This window comes from Macrobrachium nipponense, chromosome 2 (assembly GCF_015104395.2).
Source record: "Macrobrachium nipponense isolate FS-2020 chromosome 2, ASM1510439v2, whole genome shotgun sequence".
NCBI classification, from domain to species: Eukaryota; Metazoa; Arthropoda; class Malacostraca; order Decapoda; family Palaemonidae; genus Macrobrachium; species Macrobrachium nipponense.
The window spans coordinates 155,092,601-155,117,653 of NC_087201.1; the positions used below are offsets into that span (position 1 = coordinate 155,092,601).

Sequence of the window (25,053 nt, forward strand, 5' to 3'; positions counted from 1 at the left end):
CTGCATAGCAATCTAAAAAGGATTAGATATCTCAGACAGGGTTGTCAAGGGCTTTTTGTTAGTAAAGGCCAGAACAAGAAGGAAGTGCCCAAGAATACTACCTCCTCTTGGCTACATGGAAGTAATCAAACAGGCTTACATTTCTTCTCATTCAGATGCCGATACAATGCTTACAAGAGCACAAGATGTTAAGAGGTCTGGGCCCTTCCATCGCTTTCAAAAATAACTTGGTTCAAATGATTTTAAAGGCTGGTACATGGCTATGCCAAACCACCTTTACATCCTTCTATATGCGGGATGTTACCCACAGATCCTTGGGTCCGGTGGTGGCTGCTCAACAAATTGTGTAGCTCATCCAGTGCCACTATCGGGACAATTTGTATCTTACCTAAGAAGTTGGTTTTGCAAGTGAGAGTGAATAGGATGACTGGTTGTCTTTCTTTCTTTCTTTTTCTCCTCTACTGGAGGGCAGTGGAGAGAAATTATCCGTCATGTACTGGAACTGGTCAGATACAGGTGAATGAACTGCATTTGATTAGTTGTAATTTATTGTTCCTATGCAATTCAAACTATATAAGGAAGCAAGTCCCTTCCTCTATCTTACAAGGGGAGAGAGGAAATGACAACAAACAAGGTTGGTGGCTAATGTGGATTTGTTGTCTCAAACAATTAAGGTTCTTTATTTTCCTGAAGAGTGTAACAAGAATTACATTGTCTCTTAACCCAGATATCTGGTTGGCAAGTAACCTTACACTTTACAGATCAGAGGGATTTATGTCCTAATTTGGTCAGGAAGTTAGCCAGGGTTGGCTGAACCTCCAGTTGGTTCAGGGGCTTTCTCTATCCTCCTTCCAAGAGTTCTCTTTATGTTAAGACCAAAGGTTTGTTCTGCATATGAACAAATGACAAAGTTCAAATCAATTTGTATTTTTTATAACTAACAAACCTGTGGTCTTAACATATATCGCCAACCTCAAGCCACCCCTCATACAATTGCCTGGGATAAGGAGACTGATGTGATGGAGCCGAGATGGGGCGAGGGAGGTCAGCGAAGCCTCCTCCTCACTGCCATTTTGGCTAACTCCCTTTGCCACTAAATTCCTTGTAGTTTTTTGACTGGACTCCAGCAGGCACTAAAGAATTTTTCCCTTATGTTAAGACTGCAGGTTTGTTAATTATGAAAATTACAAATTTATTTAAAATATGTCCTACAGTCAGATGAGATTCTTCTCACAGCTGCACAACACCTCAAGGAGGTTATATTAGTCAGTCATTCAACAGACAACTGGGTCTTTACCTTTGGATATGAATAGATTTTTCTGAGTAATGGTCAACAAAGGAGAAAATTACAAATAAAACAAAAGGCAAAAATCAAACATAAATTTATGGTCTCGAGTTAGAATGAACAGCTGCTCATGAGTTAACTGCCATCATGGCCCATTACCTCTAGAACAAAAAGAATACTTACAAATCACTGGGACATTATCAAAATGTGTACATAATGTATAGAAAATATTAAAAATATATGGCACAAAAATATGGCAAAATCATCTGAAAGAGACATTCTTTGAGCAAACACTAATATCTACTTCATACAATCCATCTAATAAAAGGAAAGAAAGAAAAAATACTTAAATACAGAAATTTGAAAAATAATTATGGAGTCTACATACAAATTTCTGACAACGTTAATGTCATGAGAATGGGTTAAATAGATACATTACTCCTGTACCTCTTATGTACTATGGAAATTAACTATAGGAAATTTAATACTGTAGCTAAATTAGCCAAATCTTAATACTGATCCGAAATGCAACTAAACTTCCAGTAACTTAAGTTCACAAAAATTTTTCACAAATGAAGTTCACAACTAAAGTTCCATTTAGAGATTTTCTTCCAAGGAAAAACTGTTTATTTCCAGCACTTTTTTCTAAAACCTCAATAATGAAGAGGTGTGACAATACACTGGTTTGTCACTAGAAATTTTAATTTCAAACAGAAAAGAAAAAGGTTTTGAAAATTAGGATATAATGTCCCTAGTTAAAAATAATAAATATAAAGTGTAACAAAACTGTAAATTCCTTGAATCTCAAACTGGAAATATGTTTTCATTCATTAATCCCAATAATTTAATTTACAGAATGTGGTAATATTTCAAGGACAAAGACGTTAGGCTAGATTACACCTAGTTTTTTCCTGATGGCTAGTAATGTTTCATTTGTGAGAATATTCATTGCAAAAAGAGAGGGAAACAAATAAGGTGCACCCTGTACACTGGAATTTAAACCTATAAAAATAAATTTGAAATTCTATTCTAGAAAAGATAATTAAAATTTCAACTGCTCTGTAACTGTAGTATGTGAAAGAAATTTAATATGAATCATCACAATTATCACAGTCGCCATACTTTGCTACAAGAACTAATATATATACTTGTGACTAACTTCAATTAAATTTTCCGGATTTAAAATTAGTTCACGGTCCTTTCAACCAGATTATAGTTATCACACAATAAATATATATAGTAAATTGAATAATCTTGAGTCAACCATCTGTCTTCTATGAAACTCAGTTTTAGAGTGCAAGAAATACATATGCATGCAATAAAAAGATCACATTACCCATGATATTGGAACATAACACCTAAGTTATGTAGTAAAAAATTAACACTAAAAATTAATGACAGTAACACTGACTTTTCTACATATAAAACTTTATTATTACTATAAAAAATTTAACGTTGATTTCTCTATGTAGTATAAAACTTTAGTATTACTGTACCGTACTATCAATAATTTTTCATCTACCCAGCTTTTTGTAATTTTTACAAAAATCCAACATAGTATACATGGCAACCAATATACTGAAAGCATAAATCATAAGAAAAATTCCCAAGCTGAGAGAATTGAGATTTTTTATAAGATTTTAAATACACAGAATTAACAGGGGGGGGGGGGAAGTTACATTAATAAATCATATTTACTTGAGAGCTAAGAATCAGATGCAAAGTGGGAGTGTTATAGAAAATACAGTGCATTAAAATTTACAATTTAAGGTATTTTGATTTTTTAAGTCTATAAAGCTCAGAGTAACTCTGATTTTAGGTAAGGATCCAAATTCTGATGCATTTCCTCATCTTACGTCACAGTCAAGTTTTGGCTTTTATGCAAAAAATATGTTAATTTTGTTATGCATAACAAAGACAGAAAGAAAGACAAAAGTGGCACTTGTGTAAAAATAAAATTAATCAAATACCAAATTAGGGTATCGACATGCAACTTTCAATATAGCTGCTGTGCAAAGTATTTGTCAAGCAGTATTTCAAAAATAAATTTCCTAACAAAAATAGGTGCATGTCTTAATGGCATTTAAACATAAAAATAAAATTTTTATATACATCTCACTGGAAGAATAGGAATTATCACTTTCATAACAGAATAAACTCATCAAACAAATATGAAAGAACACATACAAGTTCATACACAACTTATAATTAATCTGTATTAATACAGATAAAGGCAGAGAAAAATGAGTACATCTGCAATTTACAACACATGCTCACTAGACAATTTAAAATAATTATAGTGAATCACAGATCACCAACTTTGAATAACTTCAAAGAATGTGATGGACAAGAAATAAAGGAGAATGACCATCTTGGTTTTCAACTGCTTGAAAAGATCGAAAGGTTTCAATACATTAGTAACTGAATATAAAGGACAAAAAAGCTTTCCTGTGCCTATAAAAAAATTTTTTTTTCCACCATTTAGCATAAATGAGAAATTACTGAACATAAAGTGAAAATTAACAAAATGGATGAACTTGATTACATAGTAATTTCAATGGTCAAACTCCTATTATTCTCACATTAATCATTTACTATATGAGCACTGCTCATGATAGTTAAAATTCAATAAAAAACTACTAGTTTTGCAAAATGCTACATCTTTGGTAAATAAGTAACCCAGACACAAAAAAAAATTATGGCTAAAATGATTAAAAAACATTAGCTGCAGCTAAAGACTAGACTGAACTACATCCTTTGTATAAAAGGTAATAGACTTGTAAATCCCATCCATACAAGAAGCTTAATTCTTAAAATTAGCCTTTAGAAACCTAATATTAAGAGAGGTAATATGCTTTGTGCACCTTGTACACAGTCATATGGAACTACTACAAGACAAATGGAGGCTGAGTCACCAATTGATTTTGTAAACTGGAGGGTTGTTTGTGCTTTAGAAAATTCATTTTTTGATTACTTTTCATCCATGCAATATGCATTTTAATATGCTCTAGACTAAGTTATTTGTTCCAGCCTCATGTATTTTGACAAACTAGCAATAGAGCATTAACTTTATTGTCTTTTTAAAGATGTTGCTATTGTCTTCAAAATAAAAATCGACTTATGCTAGTACAGTTATATTTTTAGAAAAAGATTGAGTACTAAAAGTATGCCTTAATATTCAAACTGTGTCAACCATATGTACAATTACTGGTACTATGACAATATTTGGTCCATTTTGCTTACGTGATGACAGCAATGTGTGAGAGGGATCATGTGGGTCTTCATCTTCAGCGAGATGATTTCCTGTCTTCTGAGGTAAAGGAGACGATGGAGGGGACCAACCTGATGAAGATGGGGGGTCATCCAACATGCTAGATACTGGAAGAGAGGGAAGACTAACTATACCTCCCAAATCTGTGTAGTTCAGGTTTTCTGAATCATCATGTGGAGTCATCGTAGAATACCCATGATCACTAGAGTCTGCTTGACCAGGAGGACGGCGGTAACCAGGATTCATTCGATATGGACTAATGGTAGCAGCTGCTCCTAAGCCAAGGCCAGAGACATCACCTGTAAAATATTTAAAATTTTAATACCTAAAACTTGTTTTATACAAGTAAACTATTATTCTCCTTACATAATTCTTACACTAGATTGAATTATCCACTTCATTCCTACAATTTTTGGAAAACATTTCTGATCACCTAGAAGGCAATACAAGTTGTAGTCCTTGATATATATTGGTGTTTTTTATTTTCTGTGAGATTTGCTTGTTCCAATACATGAAAACCCTTAGCTTCTCCTTCAAGCATGCTTTTCCCCATCGCTCTGTTACACTAATTCTGCTGTTTCATACCTAGGTAATTAAAAAATCTCTCATCTTTTCACTAGATTCTCTTCCTATTTTAAAACAGTTTTTCATCTTACTGTAATTCTCCATTAGCATTTTTCATTTTACTGAAATTCTCCAATAGCTTATCTTTTACATAAGCTCATTCTTATCTCTATCCCTGGATATTTCACTTCTCCACACACCACAAGTCAATCTTTGACTTGTCCTCTCTATCCTTTATACTCACACTGTATCCTGATAAATTTTGAACAATACCTTCTCCATCTTATCTCCCATTGTTCACTCATGGATCCGTCCCTCATGCAATCTACCCACCTGTTCACGTTCCTCAGTCCTAGTATAATCCAGCTTAAGACTGAACAACACCACAACAAGACTTATAACCCACAAATTCCCATAAGATAGCAAGCTCTCTCCTACCAGACCAAACACCACATCCATGTCTCCTGTTGTGCCCGCACTGTTTTGTTTACATTTCCACCCCACGCCACTGCCATCTTGCCTTCTATGACATTACATCCTTAGACATCACAACACAACTTAAATACATCAAGACATTTTCTAGAATCAAACACATTTCCCATACATTGAACAATGCCCACATTTTATCAATACAGAAAATAAAACTAAAATAACACCAAATAAACTGATATATAATCAATCCCTTAAACTGCCTTTGAAAAAAATACCCTTCAATCACTTTTCACTCTTGCCATAACTATAACTTTAGTCTTACTGCTGCAATTAGGTTGTTGCATCTGCTAACACCAAAACTACCCATACAAGGTTATGAAAAGGGCAAATCCTCAAGCTGCTGCTGTACTCCCTGGTGCAGGTCATGCTACAACTGCTGCTGCTGTTATTGCTGCAAGTGCAGCTGGAACTCTTCCTGTATCATAGTCCAGTAAAGACATAGTTTGACCCAGGGGAAATTGCAATATTAATGAAACATGTTTTTTGGTGTCCTTTCTGCAACAGAAACAACATTAAAGATCTAATTTAATATAACTGGTGGAACATAGTTTTTAAGAGGGAGCAAAACTGTGACGTCTAAAATCTCGAAGAAAAAACCAAGAATTGAGATATCTTTGGCAGTTTCCATGGTATTTTACAAATTTTTCTTGTATTCCTAGGTTTGGGGGTTGCTCTTTCCAATAAAATAGAACACTGCTCCTTATACCTAAGCCAATTTACCACCACAAAAAGTTCATCAAAATAAGATCCTCTAGAGATATGGTTTTTTTTTCTCTTTTATTTTTTTGCATGAAGTCTATGTATTTTAGTATTATATGTCTTCATTAAATTACCACGAAAGACAAAATATAGAATATCAAATGTTTATTCTGCTTGTATAAACACAAACTACCAAGATTTTTGATACAATCAATTATATTAGTCGCTCATCAGTTGCGTCAAATAAAATCTAATCTGTGTCCAATTCTTCATCCTGTTCATCTCCTAATGTATTTGAACAGTTTTCCCTACATTGTGAGCACAACATGGAGCAGTGAAGACATTGACGACAGCACTCGCATCTTAATGTGCTGCATTTAGTCTTACACTGAAATCTGATAAGTTCTAGAAGAAATTTGGCAGCAATGTCCTTTTCAGACTGAACTAGAACTGGTGGGAGCTTCTGAGGGTGAACAGAGGTCTTGCTTCGTGTGACAAGTGTAAAATAAATAGCGTAATCTAAGAGCATTGAAAGTATCATCTCCATTCCCCTTGATGACGCAAACCAAAGCCTTTTCGCCGATTGTACAACAGCGTCTTTTGAAGAATCTGAGTTGTAGAACACCTCTGCTTGCTCTCATAAATTGAAATCCTCCTTCATCATCCTCAGTCCAACAACTTTGCCAATGCCAAATATCCTTGAAGTAGTGTCACATCCCAAGATGGCAAGAAGAAAGAGAATATTGCATCCAAATACTTGTGGCAACTTGGTCATGCTCATTTTGGTTCTGGCATGAAGTGCAGTTTAGCATCTTTTGCATGGTAGCAAAGAAGTACAATCAAGTTTGTATCATCTCAAACAACTACAGCAGAAACCTTTTGTGATGTAGCAACAGCTGTTTGGACAATCAACAGATCTGCATCTCCTTGTGCATTGTGAACTTCGATTCCATCTGCCTGTAGTTTCTCAGTTAGGAGGTTGATGAATTGCTGCTTGTTTTCCCATTTTGATAAGCACTACTGCTTCTTCACTATAAGGACCATCTCCCCAGTCAAAGTCACCTTTCTTCCAGGTCGGCAATTCCTTCGTCTATGTGCTTGATCTTTGGTTGATAGTGTTGCTGTATCCGTCAAATACAACTATTGCAGGTGGGGTATACTTGTCCATTAGTCAGAGTAGTTCTGTACAATAGCATTACATGTTTTGCCAGTGTCCCAAGGTATTCTCTGTGGCAAGACACCTCCATCCAGAACAAATATACACAGTTCTTGGGACCGTCCACGATTATGAATCCATTAGAACTGCTGAGATTTCTTCTTGAAGGAAAATCCAATAATATTTTCTCCTTAAGAATATTATGACCTGTTTCTTTTGAATTGTCAACATTTGCAGATGTATTGGCTGTAACACCATTAACTATGTTAACCAGTCCTTCACTTCCTAAGAATGGGCTCTTCAGTTCTAGTAAGCTCAGAATCTCTGTTTTAGATACATCCCTTTTGAGACGTGCATGTTGTAGGACTTTGTGTTGCTCACTGGTCACATAATTCACTTTTTTCAGCTGCTACATTGCAAGATTGACTTCAGATGTAACATGATTTGACATCACCCACACTAGGCGCTGACCTCGCTCATTCCTCGTCCTTAGGTGATGCCACCTGTAGTTTTCATGCTATACATCAATGTTCAATTATGAGATCAGGTCGGGGTCCAGCCCAGAATGCATTATACCTGAAGACAACTTGGAGGCCATCTTCAATGAAATGCTTAAGATGAAGCAACCAATTTCCTGTTCTTTCAGATCGTAATAGATTCCGGACAAGAGCCACCATCTCCTTATGTTGTAGTCACAGCTGTGCAGTTCGGTCTCCCTTCAGTTCTAATTTTTCCCTTTGTGGGCATTCAGTATCAATTTTAGACAATTGGACTCCTCCAGCTCCACACAGCTCCTAATACAGCATTGTCATACAACTCCATTGCCTCCACCTGGCATTTCATAACTATCACCAAAACAACTATCTGTAATTTCACAGCCACTTTCATCAGGTGTAGTATCTTTTGATGGTAGTTTTATGTGAAAAGTTTTGGATGTTATCAGTGTATTAAGGACTCCATCGACTATGAAATGTCCTTGAACAGTATGTGCAACTGCTTTTCCATTCAACATCTCTGGTATTGCATTTTCAGCATAAACTAGCTCAAACAATTCTTTAAAGCCTGATCCTGACATCAGATGCCCTAGTGAGCCGAGGAAGCTCATGAGGATAATATGAAAGCTGCCATGTCGAATAACAACTGGCTTACGCAGACTCCCTTCAGGTTCATTTGCAATTATCATCATTGCCTTCCAGTACAAAGGCTGGTCGAATGTGAGCACTGTTGTATAACCATAATGAGCTGCATGTTCAATAACAAAGAGCAATGTTGAATTCAGACAGATTAGGTCACTAGAGTAACCATGGGCATGAACATCACAGAAGACTGGCCTGGGAAATCAGCTTCATCATGGACCATCCTCATCATACCAGACTAGCCAGTTCTTGGATTCTTCCCAAGTGACATGGATATTTTCCACAAAATATTAGAAGCCAAAACTTGATTCACCACTCTCTTCACTTTCAAAAAAAGTAAGATCCTTCATATTATTGGATCTCTGAACATGTCTGATGTTGATCTGCCCGACTTCCTCCAAATCTTTCATTGTTACATTTATCTGGGGTACTTTTGTAGCTGACATGACTGATGGGGTGATGCAGGCAATTATCCACATCCCATGGAAAGTTCCTTTACCATCAATGGTGCATAAGTTACGATCCACATTGTTGGCCACACAGAGGCCCAGAAAACCATGTTCCACCAAAACTAAAGGATTATATTTTTAGTATGTTGTATAGATGACCCTAGCACACCAAAAAACTCATGTTTAGTTAATATTGCAATTTTCCCTGGGTTCACCCCTTTTTGGTGCTAGATTTACTGGGCTATCAATTGCTGGTATTCTTGCTACACCAGCTGTTGTTATCCCTGCTCCAGATAAAAGGGAAAGAGGAGGCTGGCACTGCCCAGCACAGGTGTTGGCATTGGTGTTTTGCAGGTGCTGGCTCTGGCAGGTGCTGTCACTGGTGACTGCTGGTATTAGCATTTGCTGATGATGGCTAGCACTGGTAGTGCTGATTGATGGATCTGGCACTGGTACATGGTGGTACTTAGTATTGCTTGCTAGTAATGGTGCTGCTGCTTATTAATTTATAATTTACAACCTCAACATGAATTTGAAATAGTTGACAATGTACATCATAAAGAATAAGCTAAAACTGGCACCTACATTGTCGTTCTCTTGGACTTGGAAGGTACCTCATAGAGATCATTTAGAGTGCACATCAATGTTGTGGAAATATGGCCTTCGGCATAGAAGTTTTAATGCACAAGATGATTGTGTGCAGAAGTGGGGTCTTTATATTATCTTACAGTCTGCCAAACCAAAAGTGGAAAAAAATTTCCACACTCTTTCTAGGGGTTTACTGTGGTCAGACATTATTTTTGTATATGATTCACTGACATATACTATTCCCAGTCATTTGCATTATTTATATGTATGTTTACATAATAATGGCTGAATAAAGAGCTATCAAAGAATTCGTTTACACCAAATCACGAAGCAGCAGAAGTCGATTGACCGATGTCTTGATTGACATGCCAAAGGCAGATGACAACAGAGTGACCGCTTTATGTTTCCATATAATTAAGGCTACTTAACCCTTTAACGCCGATTGGACGTATTAAACGTCGATATAAATTGTCTGTTGGGTGCCGATTGGACGTATGGTACGTCGATATAAAAAAAGTTTTTTTTAAAAATTCGCGGAAGAATAGTTATAGGCCTACTAGGCGAAAACTTTTGAATCACACGCCTTGGGGGATGCTGGGAGCTCACGGATCAAGGCGTTGTTTTGTTTACCATCATTACCCAGGCACGCAAGCGCGAATTTCTTTCTACTTGCACTAAAAAGTATCAGCGACACATCTTAGAAATTATTTTGTCACTTTGATATAATTTTTGCACCATTTTATATTAGCCGTTACATGGAGTATTATATATGAAAATGTGCGCAATTTCATGTAAAATACAAAGAAAAACAACTCATGGTTGTAGCTCTTATCAGTTCTGAAATATTTTCATATAAATAACGATAAGTGCCAAAATTTCAACCTTCAGTCAACTTTGACTCTACCGAAATGGTCAAAAAATGCAATTGTAAGCTAAAACTCTTATATTCTAGTAATATTCAATCATTTACCTTTATTTTGCAACAAATTGGAAGTCTCTAGCACAATATTTCGATTTATGGTGAATTTATGAAAAAAAAAAAATTTCCTTCCGTCCGCGCGGTAACTCTTCCGAAAAAAATCAGAAATGTTTTCGTCAGATTGTCGTAATGTTTGCACCATTTTATTATTAGCCGTTACATAAAGTTTTATATATGAAAATGTGTGCAATTTCATGTAGAATACAACAATAAACAACCCATGGTTGTAGCTTTTATCAGTTTTGAAATATTTTCATATAAATAACGATAAGTGCCAAAATTTCAACCTTCGGTCAACTTTGACTCGACCGAAATGGTCAAAAAACAAAATTTTAAGCTAAAACAATTACATTCTAGTAATATTCAATCATTTACCTTTATTTTGCAACAAATTAGAAGTCTCTAGTACAATATTTTGATTTATGGTGAATTTATGAAATAAACTTTTTCCTTACGTCCGCGAGGTAACTCTTCCGAAAAAATCTTAAATTTTTTCGTCCAATTGTCGTAATGTTTGCACCTTTTAAATTAGCCATTACATAAAGTTTTATATATGAAAATGTACGCAATTTCATGTAGAATACAACAAAAAACAACCTATGGTTGTAGCTTTTATCACTTTTGAAATATTTTCATATAAATAACGATAAATAGAAAAAATTTGTCCTACAGTCAACTTTGACTCGACCGAAATGGTCGAAAACTGCAATTGTAAGCTTCAACACTTACAGTCTAGTAATATTCAATCAATTACCTTCATTTTGCAACAAATGGGAAGTCTCTAGCACAATATTTCGATTTATGGTGAATTTTTGAAAACCGGTTTTTTTTACGTCCGAGCGTTACGAATTCATACATCATTTTGTGATAATATATTTTCTCTGTGTTGTCTTGATCGTTTTACAATGTGTTATATACCAAAATGATTGCAATTTAGTGTACAATACAACGAAAAAAAATTAACTTGTTAGCTTTAACCGTTTTGCTCACAGCGCGATTTGTATACAATTATATATGAAAAAATTTTTCGTGCTGTCATATATCCCAATATTTATATATAATAATGATATTTTTTTCATTTCTGATGGTTGCATACTAAACTTCAGGCAATGACAAAAAAAGGAGCCAAAAATGAACTCTTAATCTTGAAAACTAAGCGTGCTGTGATTTTTTGGAAAAAAACAAATTTTCCACTTCGGCGCTCACTCGCGAACGCCACCGGCATACGGGAGACGATTTTTAAAATACCGCATCGGCGTTTAAGGGTTAAATATCATTGTTTTGATAAATGTAAAAAATGATTGTGATTAACTTGATAAGGGAAGTTAATGGCAAATGACCTTTAGACTGTAAGGGAAAGCATATATAGAGTCGTAGGCAAAATGCACAAGTGCTTGTGTACAATTAACCAGCCAACATGCAAACAAGAAGTGAGAGTTTGCCTAAGGGGACCTGAGGACACCAGATGCACATGCATTGACCTTTCTCTTTTTGCTACGACTAGAGTTTCTGCAGACCTACAAGCTGGGTTTGGTAAAAGTAACAGATTTGTGAGAAAACAAATGTGTATCTTAATAGACTGAAGTTAAAACTATGAACATACCTAAAAGGTCTTCATCAGCATTATCTATTTCATGTGTTGGTTCTGGTTGATATATTGGATGTTGGTGTGGACGAGACTGAAAATTTGCTGGAGTGTAGAGTGAACGGCTGCTCCCTCCTACGTGCTGTCGATAGCAATAAACTGCCAATGCTACCACAAGGAAGACTGCCATGATTCCACCCGCAACTGTAAGAATTTTTACATTTAATACCAATTCAGTAATTTAAGGACAAAATGGTTTACTACTTTTTACTCTTAATATGATGTTATTATGATATAACAAAGTTTCATGTATACTTACCTGGCAGGTATATATATAGCTATATTCTCTGTTCGCACTGGCAGAATTTTCAAAACTCGCGGCAACCGCTAGATCACTGGTAGTTCAGGTGATCGCCACCCCGCTCCTGTGGCGCTGGTGCTCGGAATCATTCCCATTTTCGTCAGATTTTTCTCTGAACCCTGTCTCCTGAGGGGAGGTGGGTGGGAATTTAATTATATATACCTGCCAGGTAAGTATACATGAAACTTTGTTATATCATAATAACATCATTTTCATGTATAACACTTACCTGGCAGGTATATATATAGCTGATTGACACATTTGGAGGTGGGTCAAAGACAGCAACATTGTAAGAGTTTTAAAATTTAAAATTCAAAATACTCTTAGATTCCTTACCTGCTAAGGTAGCTGACTTCAGCATTCCTGCCTCTTAGCCTGCTAAACCTTAGTAGCTTCCAACTAGGACGTGACCTATTAGTTGATGAAGCTAAATACAAGGGTCTGACAACTGGACGGGACCAATTTGTTGACAGGAAACCCTAGCCCTCTCTTACCACGGGCATTCATGCTAGGATAAGTTAGACCACCTGAACCACACACAAAACTAACCTAACACACTACACTTCATAGACTGAAGAGGAAATAACCCTCTCAAACAACCATAAAAACAACACCACTTCATTAAAATACCTAGCATGTTAGTAAGTTATGGGGTGGAAATTCCTTTGCCCAATACTGCTCCTGAGGATACATATGGACCCAACGTTTGACAATTGTCAAACGTTGTTTTGACGTTTCTAAGGTAATGACTTGCAAACACTGAATTATCCTCCAAAATGTCGTTTCAATGATATCTTTGAGGGCCATATTCTTTTTAAAAGCCAAGGAAGTAGCTACTGCTCTCACTTCGTGCGCCTTAACCTTAAGGATGCCGAAATTTTCTTCTTGGCATAACATATGAGATTCTTTAATTAGTTCCCTAAGGAAAAAGGCAATAGCATTTTTGGTCATTGCTCTGCTAGGATTCTTCACAGAGCACCACAGTGATTCTGAAGTTCCTCTAATCTTACTGGTTTTCTCCATATAATAGCACAATGCCCTTACTGGACAAAGAACTCTCTCTTGTTCCTGTCCTACTAAATCTGAAAGACCCATAATTTCAAAAGACCTTGGCCATGGATGAGCTGGATTCTCGTTCTTGGCCAAGAACCCCTCCTGAAATGAGCAAACCGCTTTGTCATGTTTCCAGCCAATATGTTTGCTAATTGCTTGCAGCTCACTCACCCTTTTAGCTGTGGCCAAGGCCACCAAAAAGATGGTCTTTTTCGAGATATCTCTCAACGAGGCTTGATCCATCGGTTCGAACTTACTAGTTCCTAAGAATTTCAGGACCACATCGAGATTCCAGGAAGGCGCTCTGTATTGGAGCTCCTTCCTTGTTCCAAAGGACCTTATGAGGTCTCTCAGATCTAGATTATTTGTAATATCTAAACCTCTATGTCTAAATACTGAGGCCAACATACTCCGATACCCTTTAATCGTCTGAGTTGACAATTTTATTTCCTTCTTTAAGTATAAAAGGAAGTCGGCAATTTGGGTCACAGAGGTACTGGATGAAGAAATCTTCCGACTCTTGCACCACTTGCGAAAGATTTCCCACTTCGCCTGGTACACCTTAATAGTAGAGGCTCTTCTAGCTCCGGCCACCGCTCTGGCCGCCTCTCTAGAAAACCCCCTCGCTCTGACAAGTCTTTCGATAGTCTGAACGCAGTCAGACCCAGAGCGAGGGTGTTCTTGTGGTACCTGTTGAAGTGAGGCTGTTTGAGTAGATCTACTCTTGCTGGAAGTGTCCTTGGTACATCTATTGTCCATTCCAGTACCTCTGTGAACCAATCTCGGGCCGGCCAGTATGGAGCTATGAGAGTCATTCTTGTCCCTTGACTCTCCCTGAATTTCTTCAAAACCTTTCCTAATATCTTGAACGGGGGAAAGGCGTAGACGTCTAGCCCGTCCAATCTAGAAGAAAAGCGTCTACTGCGACTGCTTGACGGTCTGGGACTGGAGAGCAATAAGTCGTCAATCTCTTTGTCATTGCTGTTGCAAACAAGTCCACCACTGGGCGACCCCATAATTTCCACAGACTCTGGCATACTTCTAGATGAAGAGTCCATTCTGTTGATAGAAGTTGACCTTCCCTGCTCAACAGGTCCGCTCTCACATTCTTCTCCCCTTGACATGAATCTGGTGAGAAGGGTTTACGTTTTCCTTCTCTGCCCAAAGAAGGATCTCCTCCGCCAACTTGCAAAGAGAGATTGAATGTGTCCCTCCTTGTTTGCGGATGTACGCCAGAGCTGTGGTATTGTCCGCGTTGACTTGCACCACCTTGTTGCGAATCACGGCGTTGAACTCTTTCAAAGCCAAGAAAATCGCCATCAGTTCCTTCCTGTTTACATGCCAAGCCGCTTCCTCCTTGCTCCAACGACCTGAAACTTCTTGATGTCCGAGAGTCGCTCCCCAGCCTGCGTCTGACGCGTCTGAGAACAATACATGGTCTGGGTTCTTTTGCTGGAGAGACGCTCCCTTCGCTAACTTCCCCGGAGTTAGCCACCACCGCAATTCCTCTTTGATCTTGCGAGGAATTCGAAACAGGAAGGAATCTGGTTGCGATTTTCTTGGCCAGACTTGGTTCAAAAATATTTGTAGGGGTCTCATGTGAAGCCTTCCTAGAGAAACGAACCGTTCCAGGGACGAGAGGGTCCCCAGTAAGCTCATCCACTCTCGTGCTGAACATTGTTCTTTCTCTAGAAAGGCTTGAACTTCCGGATGCACTGCTCTTGTCTGTTGGGAGACGGAAAAGCCCGAAAAGTCACTGAGGAGATCAGAATCCCAAATAAACTAGCTCCTGACTGGGGGTCATATTCGACTTTTCTAAGTTCACCATCAACCCTAACTCTTTCGTTAATGTTAACGTCATTTCTAAGTCCTCCAGACATTGCTTTCTTGATTGGGCTCTTATGAGCCAATCGTCCAGGTATAGAGACACTCTTATTCCTAGAATGTGTAGCCACTTCGCCACGCTCGCCATCACTCTTGTAAAAACTTGTGGGGCTGTGCACAGTCCAAAGCAGAGGGCTTTGAACTGAAAGATCCTGTTCTGGATCACAAATCTCAGGTACTTCCTGGATCCTGCATGAATTGGGATATGAAAATATGCATCTTGAAGGTCCAGGGTAACCATCCAGTCCCCTGGACGTACCGCTGCCAGTACTGAATCGGTCGTCTCCATCGTAAATTTTGTCTTCTCCACAAATAAGTTGAGTTGACTTACGTCCAGTACTGGTCTCCATCCCCCCGAGGATTTCGCTACTAAAAACAGCCGGTTGTAAAATCCCGGAGATAAGTGATCCAGAACAGGTTCTATTGCTCCTTTCTTGAGCATAGAAAGAACTTGTTCTTGTAGTGCTTCTTGTTTCCCTGGATCGCTGTAGTGAGCTCCAAGCTCTCTTGGCGATGTCGCAAGAGGTGGTCTCTTCAGAAAAGGGATCTTGTAACCTTCTTTGGCTACCTTGACGACCCAAGGATCTGCTTCCTTTTCTTGCCAAATCTCCCAAAACTTCTGGAGTCTGGCACCTACTGATGTCTGAAGGACTTGTTGTTCATTGTTTACTACTGGGTTTCGAACCCCTCTTGGACGGAGCTCTTCTTGCTCTGAAGGCAGGACGAGAAAAGGACTTGCCTCGAAAGGGCTGACTAGCTTGTCTTGATTCCTTAGGCGTCTTCTTAACCACCTTGTTGGGTAAAAATTTTCTTACCGAAGAAGTTAACAGATCCTGCGTCGCCTTCTGAGTTAGGGAAAGCGAAATATCCTTGATAATATCCGCAGGAAATAACTGATCCGAAAGTGGGGAATAAACCAATTCGGATTTCTGGGTGTTAGAAACGCCCTTAGCAGCAAAAGAGCATAGGAGTGACCTTTTCTTTAAAACTCCTGCGGTGAAAAGAGATGCTAATTCATTCGCGCCATCCCTTAAGGCTTTGTCCATGCAGGACATAATACTGCTTGGGAGTTGAGAAGCCGTTGATTCATTATTTTCCACTGTTCGTCCAGAGCCCCCAAGGACCAATCAAGAAAATTGAAAACCTCGAAGGTCCGGAAAATCCCTTTCAAGAGATGATCTAACTCTGATGGAGACCACCACACTTTAGCCGAATTCAAGGCATGTCTGCGGGAACTGTCAACAATGTTGGAAAAATCCCCCTGGGAGGAGGCAGGAACTCCCAGGCCGAGATTTTCCCCTGTCGCATACCAAATTCCGGACTTCGATGCCAATTTGGCTGGAGGGAAAGAGAACACAGTCTTGCCCGCTTCCCTCTTTTCCTTCAACCACGTATCAATCCTTTGAAGAGCCTTCGTAGCCGTAATCGAAAACTTCCTCTTCAAAAACGAGGACTTCTTCGGAGTTTTATTCTTGGAGAATTGAGAAAGGGGTGATGTCGGAGCTGCAGGCTGAAAATCCCCTTCAAAAAGTGAAAGAAGGCAATTCGTTCATTTCTTATAGTCTGAAGTAGGTGCTTCACCATCTTTTTCTTCCTCAGATTCTAAGTCTTCTATCTCCTCTTCTGCCGAAGACACATCCTGTAAACCAAGGTCTTGCTGCAGAAAATCTTCTCCAACCTCGCGGGAAGAAGCCGGCTCCTGCCGCCTGCGTCCTGCGTCCTTCTGAGCTCCGAGGTTGTGTCCTGCGTCCTGTTCCGGAAGCTTGCGTCCTGCGTCCTGCTCCGGAAACTTGCGTCCTGCTTCCTGTTCTCGTAACTTGCGTCCTGCGTCCTGCTCCCGTAACTTGCGTACTACCCGAGACTCCGAAGCGTGATGAGGAGGCGGCAAACCATCATGCGTCCTTTTAGATGACTTGACGGGGAGAGATGCGTCCTTACGCCTCGTAGGAGGATGTTCCGATGTTCCCCACGATTTAACTAAATCGGCTAACCTTCCTTGCATCTCTTCAAGGAAGTTCCTAGTCTCTGTTTCCTGGCGGGAAGTCTGAGCAAGCGGAGAACGACGACGAGAAGGATCATCAAAACGAGAAATTCGATCCTGAGCTCTACGATAAGGAGAAGATATCGGAGAGACTGCTCCGTATTCAGAAGGAGGGCTCCTATCCAGAGAACCGTCGCATACATGAGGTCTTGCGTCTTGTCTTGACTTAAAGGATCTCCTCCTTTTAAACGGAACCACCTCTTCCTCATCACTAGAAGAGAAAATCTCGGGACTACTCCACCGCTCTTGAGGGTGAGGGTCACGCTCATCTTGAGAAGACGTAGGTCTATGCGTCCTCTTCAGAGGACGCGAAACTTCCGAATAACGTCCATACTTGCCTGACGCAGCACTATCTGTAGAGGAAAAACACTTCCCAGTGTCGCCTTTTCTATGACGCACTGCTGCAGCCTGGGACGCAACAGGACTGCCTGAAGGGACGACTGATCGTAAGGGAACCCCTCTCGCCTCCCTTCGACTGTCGACATGCCTTCTCCCTTGGGTCTGGGAGCTTGGCAGAGGCCTAGGTCTAGGAGCACGAGTGAGACGATCAGCCGCCCCCTCCACTACACTGACACTTTCAAACGTACCCACTTTGTCTGTAAGACGCTGAATCTGATCGCCCATTGACGCAAGGGCGGCAAACACTTTCACATAATTAGTATCCTCAGAAACAGCAGCAGGCGCAGGAGAGACCTGAGGAGAAGGATTAACAACTTCTACTTGGGAAGAAGGGGGAGAAATAACAGAAGTATTCAAGGCCTTACTAGAAGATCCTGACCTCTCACTCCGAGACACCGATCTTCTTACTCTATCCTTTTCTAGTCTCTCAACATATTTTGTGAAAGTCTTCCTTCTGGCCGCCTTTGTTTGCGGATGCTTCTTACATACTGTGTGAGGGTCTACCGAGGCTTTCGGCAGTCTCACCTTGCACCCTTCTTTCATACACACTCGAAATACTACACCAGAATCAGACATTATAAGAACTTCCAATCGCGATTGCCAATCCAACTTTCCAATACGATACCCAATAAACCATCCAAGTACAGCGAAAGTCAGCTAACGAGTTTCGAATTCTAGCAGGGAACCAACAACGATGTTGCCGGTTCAGTGGCAGAAAAAAATCTGACGAAAATGGGAATGATTCCGAGCACCAGCGCCACGGGAGCGGGGTGGCGATCACCTGAACTACCAGTGATCTAGCGGTTGCCGCGAGTTTTGAAAATTCTGCCAGTGCGAACAGAGAATATAGCTATATATATACCTGCCAGGTAAGTGTCATACATGAAATTTTGGATTATTCTAGATTTGCTAAGGAAACCTTGATATATATTCATTAGCTATTCAGTCATAATACTACAATAATCTATGTGTTACTATTATGATTATAATGAACAGTGTACAAGCAAAGCATGTTGAAAGCAGCAACCCTCAATAGAATAAATGATTACATAAAACTTACCTGGTCCTATTGGACTTCCAGAACCACCATGAGTATTGTCTGAATGAGGAAGTGTGGCCAGTCCATGAGGATATGGTGATGGACCTCCCAAAATCCCTCCATAGCAATGTTGTTCTTCTATGCAATGAGGATGCACTAGAGCAGATTCTCCATCATTTGTCATGGAACACCAAATACAACCCATTACACCAAGACATGACTTTTCTGTCAAATGAACAGAACAGGAAACAGAAACACAGGAGTCTAAATGTGACAGTAACCCAATAGAATACTGTAAGGGAACAGCTGCTTCTGGAATACGGTCACAGGTGGGTGCCAAGCTAGGAGGATGCATTCCCACATCCAGCACTTGAGGTACAGTAAAGCGTTTACTGGACCCAATGTCCATATATGTTTGCCACACTTGATTCAAAGACTCTTCACTGTGATTTGAAACCAAGGTTGAAAAAATGGATGAATGGGCAGCTTCTAAGTAGGACTCAGTGAATGGGACGGAACATGGATGTGAAGACAAAGGACACTCACATGGACACTCACAAGCCCCTGCTTCAAATAACTGGCAATTCAAGCACAAACGGTCATCCTGTAACAAAAGTAGAGTATATTTGAATTACTAAAACTGTGGCTAATAAAACTGGCATCTTCATATACTATCATGAAGTTTTCTGCCAATCTTTTATCCCATTTAAAAAAAATTTAAAAACAATCAAAGCCGTAAGCATTTTGGAGAACAACAATTAATGTAATTTGTTATTTGAGTTATTGTTTAGATAAATGTCGCCCGACACTATAAATACACCTAATTAGGATTCGCTATAAAAGAAGCATATTTTATAAAATTAATTTTATTTAGTCATATATTTTGTCATACTATAAAGAGTGAATGGTCATGTATAAATATAGACAAAAAAGAAAAATTACATTTTTATAATAAAATTAGGTTTTATATATATTTACCCAGTAATTACTTAGCTAAGAGGGTTTATACTCGACTCCAGCTTAACCCTCGGGAGCCGGGGTAATATATTTTTGTATGCAGCACTCCATGCCGGCAAAACTTTGAGGTAGGCAATTTACGAAAAAAAACACATCAATGAGAAGAGGAAGATATGCAAATGCACATAGTGAAAGAAAAAAACATTCTAAAAAATTTTCCCTACCTTCCACGAGAAGTTGAAAATTACTTTTTACAACCTCTTGTGAGGCCTCTTTTTTACAAGACATTGTAAATTTTACCAAAAAACATGTTTTTTCCAATAAATAATTTTTTAAATTTTAGTTTATTATAATTACAGCTCCCACAATATCAAAACAGATAAGAAATAAAATCAGTAAAAAATTCTTATCATAATTGTTGAGAAATATTTACGTAAATTTACCGTGAATGAAGATTCAGTAACTTTTTTTATTTGTACATGTTTTTTCTACTATTTCTTTGCAAAATTACATTTACAACTGACAGACTATCGTAAAAGACAAGAACAAAAACCAACACCGACCCCTTGGTATATTTGTGAGTAAATTTACAAAGAGATGTCATGTGAGAGAGAGAAACAGTACATTCTCCCTTCATGTCAGAAGCAGAACTGAAGTCCTGAAATGCCCAGACTCGTGATTTTAGCCAGCGTAAAAGTTGCCATTAGTGAATTTATGGAATATAAAAGAATTGGTACCTCTTTCCCGCCCGATTCATTCAAAATTGATAGCGCTTAATATTCTTTCTCTACAGGATCAATCCATCCACCATCCCAAAGCTGTTATTACTATTCCCGTGATGCAATCCATCCATTAAGGGTTATATTTTTGAAATTTGTGCTGGCGATAGCCTTTTATGTTTGTGTAGGTGATAAACCCTGCCCATTTTCAGGGTAAAAAGAGGAACAACTCACCTAACAAGTACCCCTGAGAGGAGGCAGCCACTTTCAAAGACAGATTTCCCCGGTGTCATAAGAGCAGAATACTAAAGCACACCTTGCCCTGTCGCCTTTTCTTAGAGAGCTAATTTTCCACTTCACTCAAAGGGATGATCAGTATGGTCTTGGCCTGCCACCTTGGTGGCCACAAGTTCAATTCTCAGGCATTCCACTGAGGGGTTAGAGATGTGTATTTTCTGGTGATAGAAGTTCACTCTCGATGTGGTTTGGAAGTCACGTAAAGCCTTTGGTCCTGTTGCTGAATAACCACTGGTTCCATGCAATGTAAAAACACCATACAAACAAAAATCATGGCTTTTCTGGAAGAAGCAGCAAGAAATACTCTAGGCAATCCTGGAGAGTTGGTAGGTTGGTCACTTATCAAAAATGATGAAGCAGGAGAAGCAGGTGCCACTGCAGAAAAGAAGTCCAGAAAATTTCGTAATAAATGGTGAAGTAAAGAGGCATAGGCTGATAGGGTAGACTCTTGAATGATATCTCCTTTGTCTGACATAAAAGGAGTCAGCGAAGGATCAGGAGGTGCTACTGCTGAAGGAGAAGACTTCTGAAGAAGGCCCATGATGTGGTCCAACTGTTTCTGAAGTGGACCCAAAACCAGATCTAAAACTGTGGAAATCTGAGGTGGGTGCAGACAAAACAACAGGAATTGGCGCTGAAACACTAGTGGCCCAGACTGAAGAAGACTGATCTGGCACCAGGTGACTCACAACAGCTGCAAGGCACTCTGGTGCCAAACCAATACTGGGCACTGCTAGATGTTCACCTACTAGAGGGCACTTAACTTCCACCAGGCACTCTACTACTGATGAGTGCTTAACAGCTCCTGGGTGCTCTGAAGAGGAAGGTGGGCATTCATGCGAAGAAGAGTGCCACTGAAGACAGTCCGTGCATAACAGAATGGCACTCCAAAGCATGATCAGGGGAAGTCTAAGCACTACACAAAGGTTGCGGGCTACTGGGGTGTGCCTTAGATCTCTTACCAGGAACAGGAGACTGCTCTCTGACAGTCGAATGCCTCTTGATGGGACGGGACTCATCCACTAAGCGCCATTGACATCCCTCAGAGGACTAGAATCTCCCAAACTGGATGAAAGGAGAGACACTTCCAAGGCGCCTTCCCAGTGGCTGCCTTTTGTCAACACCTGGGAAGTCACAGGTGTGACTGAGGTGGCGACTACTTATGGGCAGACCCCACCAACCTCCCTTGGGCCTCCAATATGCCTCCTTCCGGAGCTGGGGGAGTAGCAGTGACCTTTGCCTAGGAGAGTCAGGGGACAGATAACCACCTCCTCTACAATCAAGTCACTCATTTTAGCACTGGCACTTTCAGTAAATCTGTCCATAAGGAAACACATGGGTGCCCGAATCTGGGCCATAGTGGAAGCAAGAACATCAAGGTTTCAGTCAAACTTTGACTGATGGTGTACTCTTGAATGATATCTTCTTTGTCCAACAAAACAGGTGACAAGGAAGGATCAGGAGGCACCACTGCTGCAGGAAAAGACTTCTGAAGAAGGCCCTCGAAGTGGTCCACCAACTGTTTCTGAAGTGGACCCAAAACCAGGCCTGAAACAGTGGAAATCTGAGGTGGGGGCAGACAAAACAACAGGAGTTGGCACTGAAACACTAGCACCCCTGACTTGAGAAGACTGATCTGGCACCAACAGACTTCCAACAGCTGCACAGTGCTCTGGCGCCAAACCGAGACTGGGCACTACTGGATGTTCGCCTACTAGAGGGCACTCAACTTCCACTGGTGGCTCGGTGGTGCGCAGGTGCTCTACTACTGATGAGTGCTTAACAGCTCCTGGGCACTCTGAATAGGAAGAAGAGCACTTACATGAAGAATCCACATAAAGCACCACTGAAAACAGTCCGTACATGATAAAATGGCGCTCCGAAACACAATTAGAGAAGTCCAAGCACTACATGAAGGTTGCGGGCTACTAGGGCATGCCCTAGGTCTCTTACTAGGAACAGGAGACTGCTCTCTGACAGTTGAATGGCTCAAGGGGACGGGACTCATCGCAGAAGTGCCACTGACGCCCCTTAAAGGGACTAGTCTCCTGAACTGGATGAAAGGTAAGACACTTCCAAGGCGCCTTTCCGGCGGCTGCCTTTTTTTTAGAAACTTAGGATGTCACACGTGTGACTGAGGGGGTGACTACCTGTGGGCAGACCCCACCGACCTCCCTTAGGCCTCCAGTATGCCTCTGGCCAGGGGTGGGGGAGTATGGGAGTGACCTTTGCCTAGGAGAGTCAGTGGGATGGATGGCCACCTCCTCCACAATCACTTCACTCACTTTAGCACTGGCATTTTCAGTAAATTAGTCCATAAGGACAAGGATGGATGCCCAATCTGGGCCACAGTGGAAGCAAGAACGTCAAATTTTCAGTCAAACTTTGACTCGAGTCCAACAAAGCAGTCTGGTTCGGAAGTGTGGGAGCTAGGAGAAAGAGGATGTAGTAAAGGAGGAGGACTGGAGATAAGAGAAGTTAATATAGCAGGCAAAGACAATAGGTAAATCACATTATCAGATTTAGGTGTAACATCCTGGCTAGCTACTGCTTTAAGTTTGGCTCTTAATAGCTGCTTTTCTCTTCTTCCTATTTTTTTCTAGTTTAGAAAGATGATTAGTCAAGGTTTTCCATCTTTTCTCATCCCACTATCTGCACTCCTCACAAGTTAACTCGATAGAACATGTCTGAGACTAAAAGACGTACATATGGTATTGTAATTCTGATATTACAGCCATTGTTGCAATACCAAAATCAGGAAAAAAAGAAAAAAAAAAAACTACAAATACTTTCAAAAAGTTGGTTTAACTTGAATCCTAAGTAACTAAGCAAAGCCAAAGACTAAATAGACCATGAACACTTCACCAAAGGAGAAGATCCAGCAAATTCCAAAACAAGCTGTTTGTTGTTAATGCCTTGCTGGCAGAAAACAAACTGAGCTCTTGGATGAGTTGTTCCTTTTACCCAAAAGTGGGCAGGGTCTGTCACTTACATAAACTAAAGGCTATTGCTAGCGCGAATTACAGAATTTAAGCTGCCGTCGAGTACAAACTCTCAGCTAAGTAATTACTGGGTAAGTTACTTAAATAAAATTCTACATTTCTGGCTATCCATGAGTCATTTAAAAAAAAAATACCATACCATGCTACAGGGACAGAAGGCCACAGCAGGTGTGCATGTTTGATTTATGATACCAAATATGAGGTTGGTAGCAGGCACAGCAGTAAGGGCATATTGTAGGCAAGAGTTATCAAGCTGAAAAAAGATAAAACCCAGGATAAATAATGGTTATTTTGTTACATGATGCTACAAAACTGATACTGATTACAACACTTTATAACTGCTGTAACATTGTGAACTGTTTCATCAGGTGTCTAAGTAAAAGCAATCATGAAGTATTAATAAGACAGCAAGCATAATCATGATGTCCTTCTATAACACTACATGCTTATTTTAACAGGCCATATTTCAAAGCTATCAAATGAAGCTCAAAACTTTACAAATTTTAAGATAACTTGCTTCTGATGATAGTGACATTTAACTGTAAGTCAATACAACATTGGTTATTGCAACAACATGATGTTCCCACAGTGAGGATACTGATTATTGAGGGAGCTTTGAAATGCACTATAGTAAATGTAATAACAATAATACTAATTATAATACCAGTATTACATTGCAAAAACACCCTAAGTTGTCATAGTTAAAAGGAGATTTTCGGTATCTTGTCACTACAAGTTCTCTTAGACTAGACTAATTCCTTATAAAGGTTGCTCATAGAGGCACTTTGCTGTTCTGCTGAAAAGAATTGTATATGCTATGGTTTGTTTTCCTAATGTGCCATCTATTTGAAAACACAAAAGGAGGTAGATTGTTCCTGGATAGATTTTAGTATTTCAAATTAAAATAATATACAATAGCAGTTAAGCCTCTGCCTTGAAACCAAATACGTATAGAAAATTACATGCACTGTGACAAAAGTGGATGTACTTAAAAATTTACAGTTTTACTAAAACATGACTTCTTAGCAGTAGATGCTTTCAAAGTATTTACATATGTATTTCCTGAGGGAGAGTAACTTTAAAAATGATTTTAATGG

General features: G+C 39.5%; 1 protein-coding gene across 3 annotated transcripts in view; it reads right to left on the reverse strand.

Annotated features, from left to right (window-relative positions):
- Window positions 1–1,366: 1,366 nt before the first annotated feature.
- The window catches only part of LOC135221053 (VWFA and cache domain-containing protein 1-like), a 96,274-nt gene continuing 72,587 nt past the window's right edge, over window positions 1,367–25,053 (reverse strand). For all 3 annotated transcript variants that reach the window (XM_064258793.1, XM_064258794.1, XM_064258795.1), the window contains exons 20-23: window positions 24,096–24,209; window positions 19,003–19,585; window positions 12,223–12,408; window positions 1,367–4,855 (exon numbers count right to left, since the gene is read on the reverse strand). In XM_064258793.1, coding sequence (XP_064114863.1) covers window positions 4,464–4,855; window positions 12,223–12,408; window positions 19,003–19,585; window positions 24,096–24,209 — 1,275 coding nt within the window. In that variant the 3' untranslated portion in view covers window positions 1,367–4,463. The remainder of the gene's footprint in view (window positions 4,856–12,222; window positions 12,409–19,002; window positions 19,586–24,095; window positions 24,210–25,053) is intronic.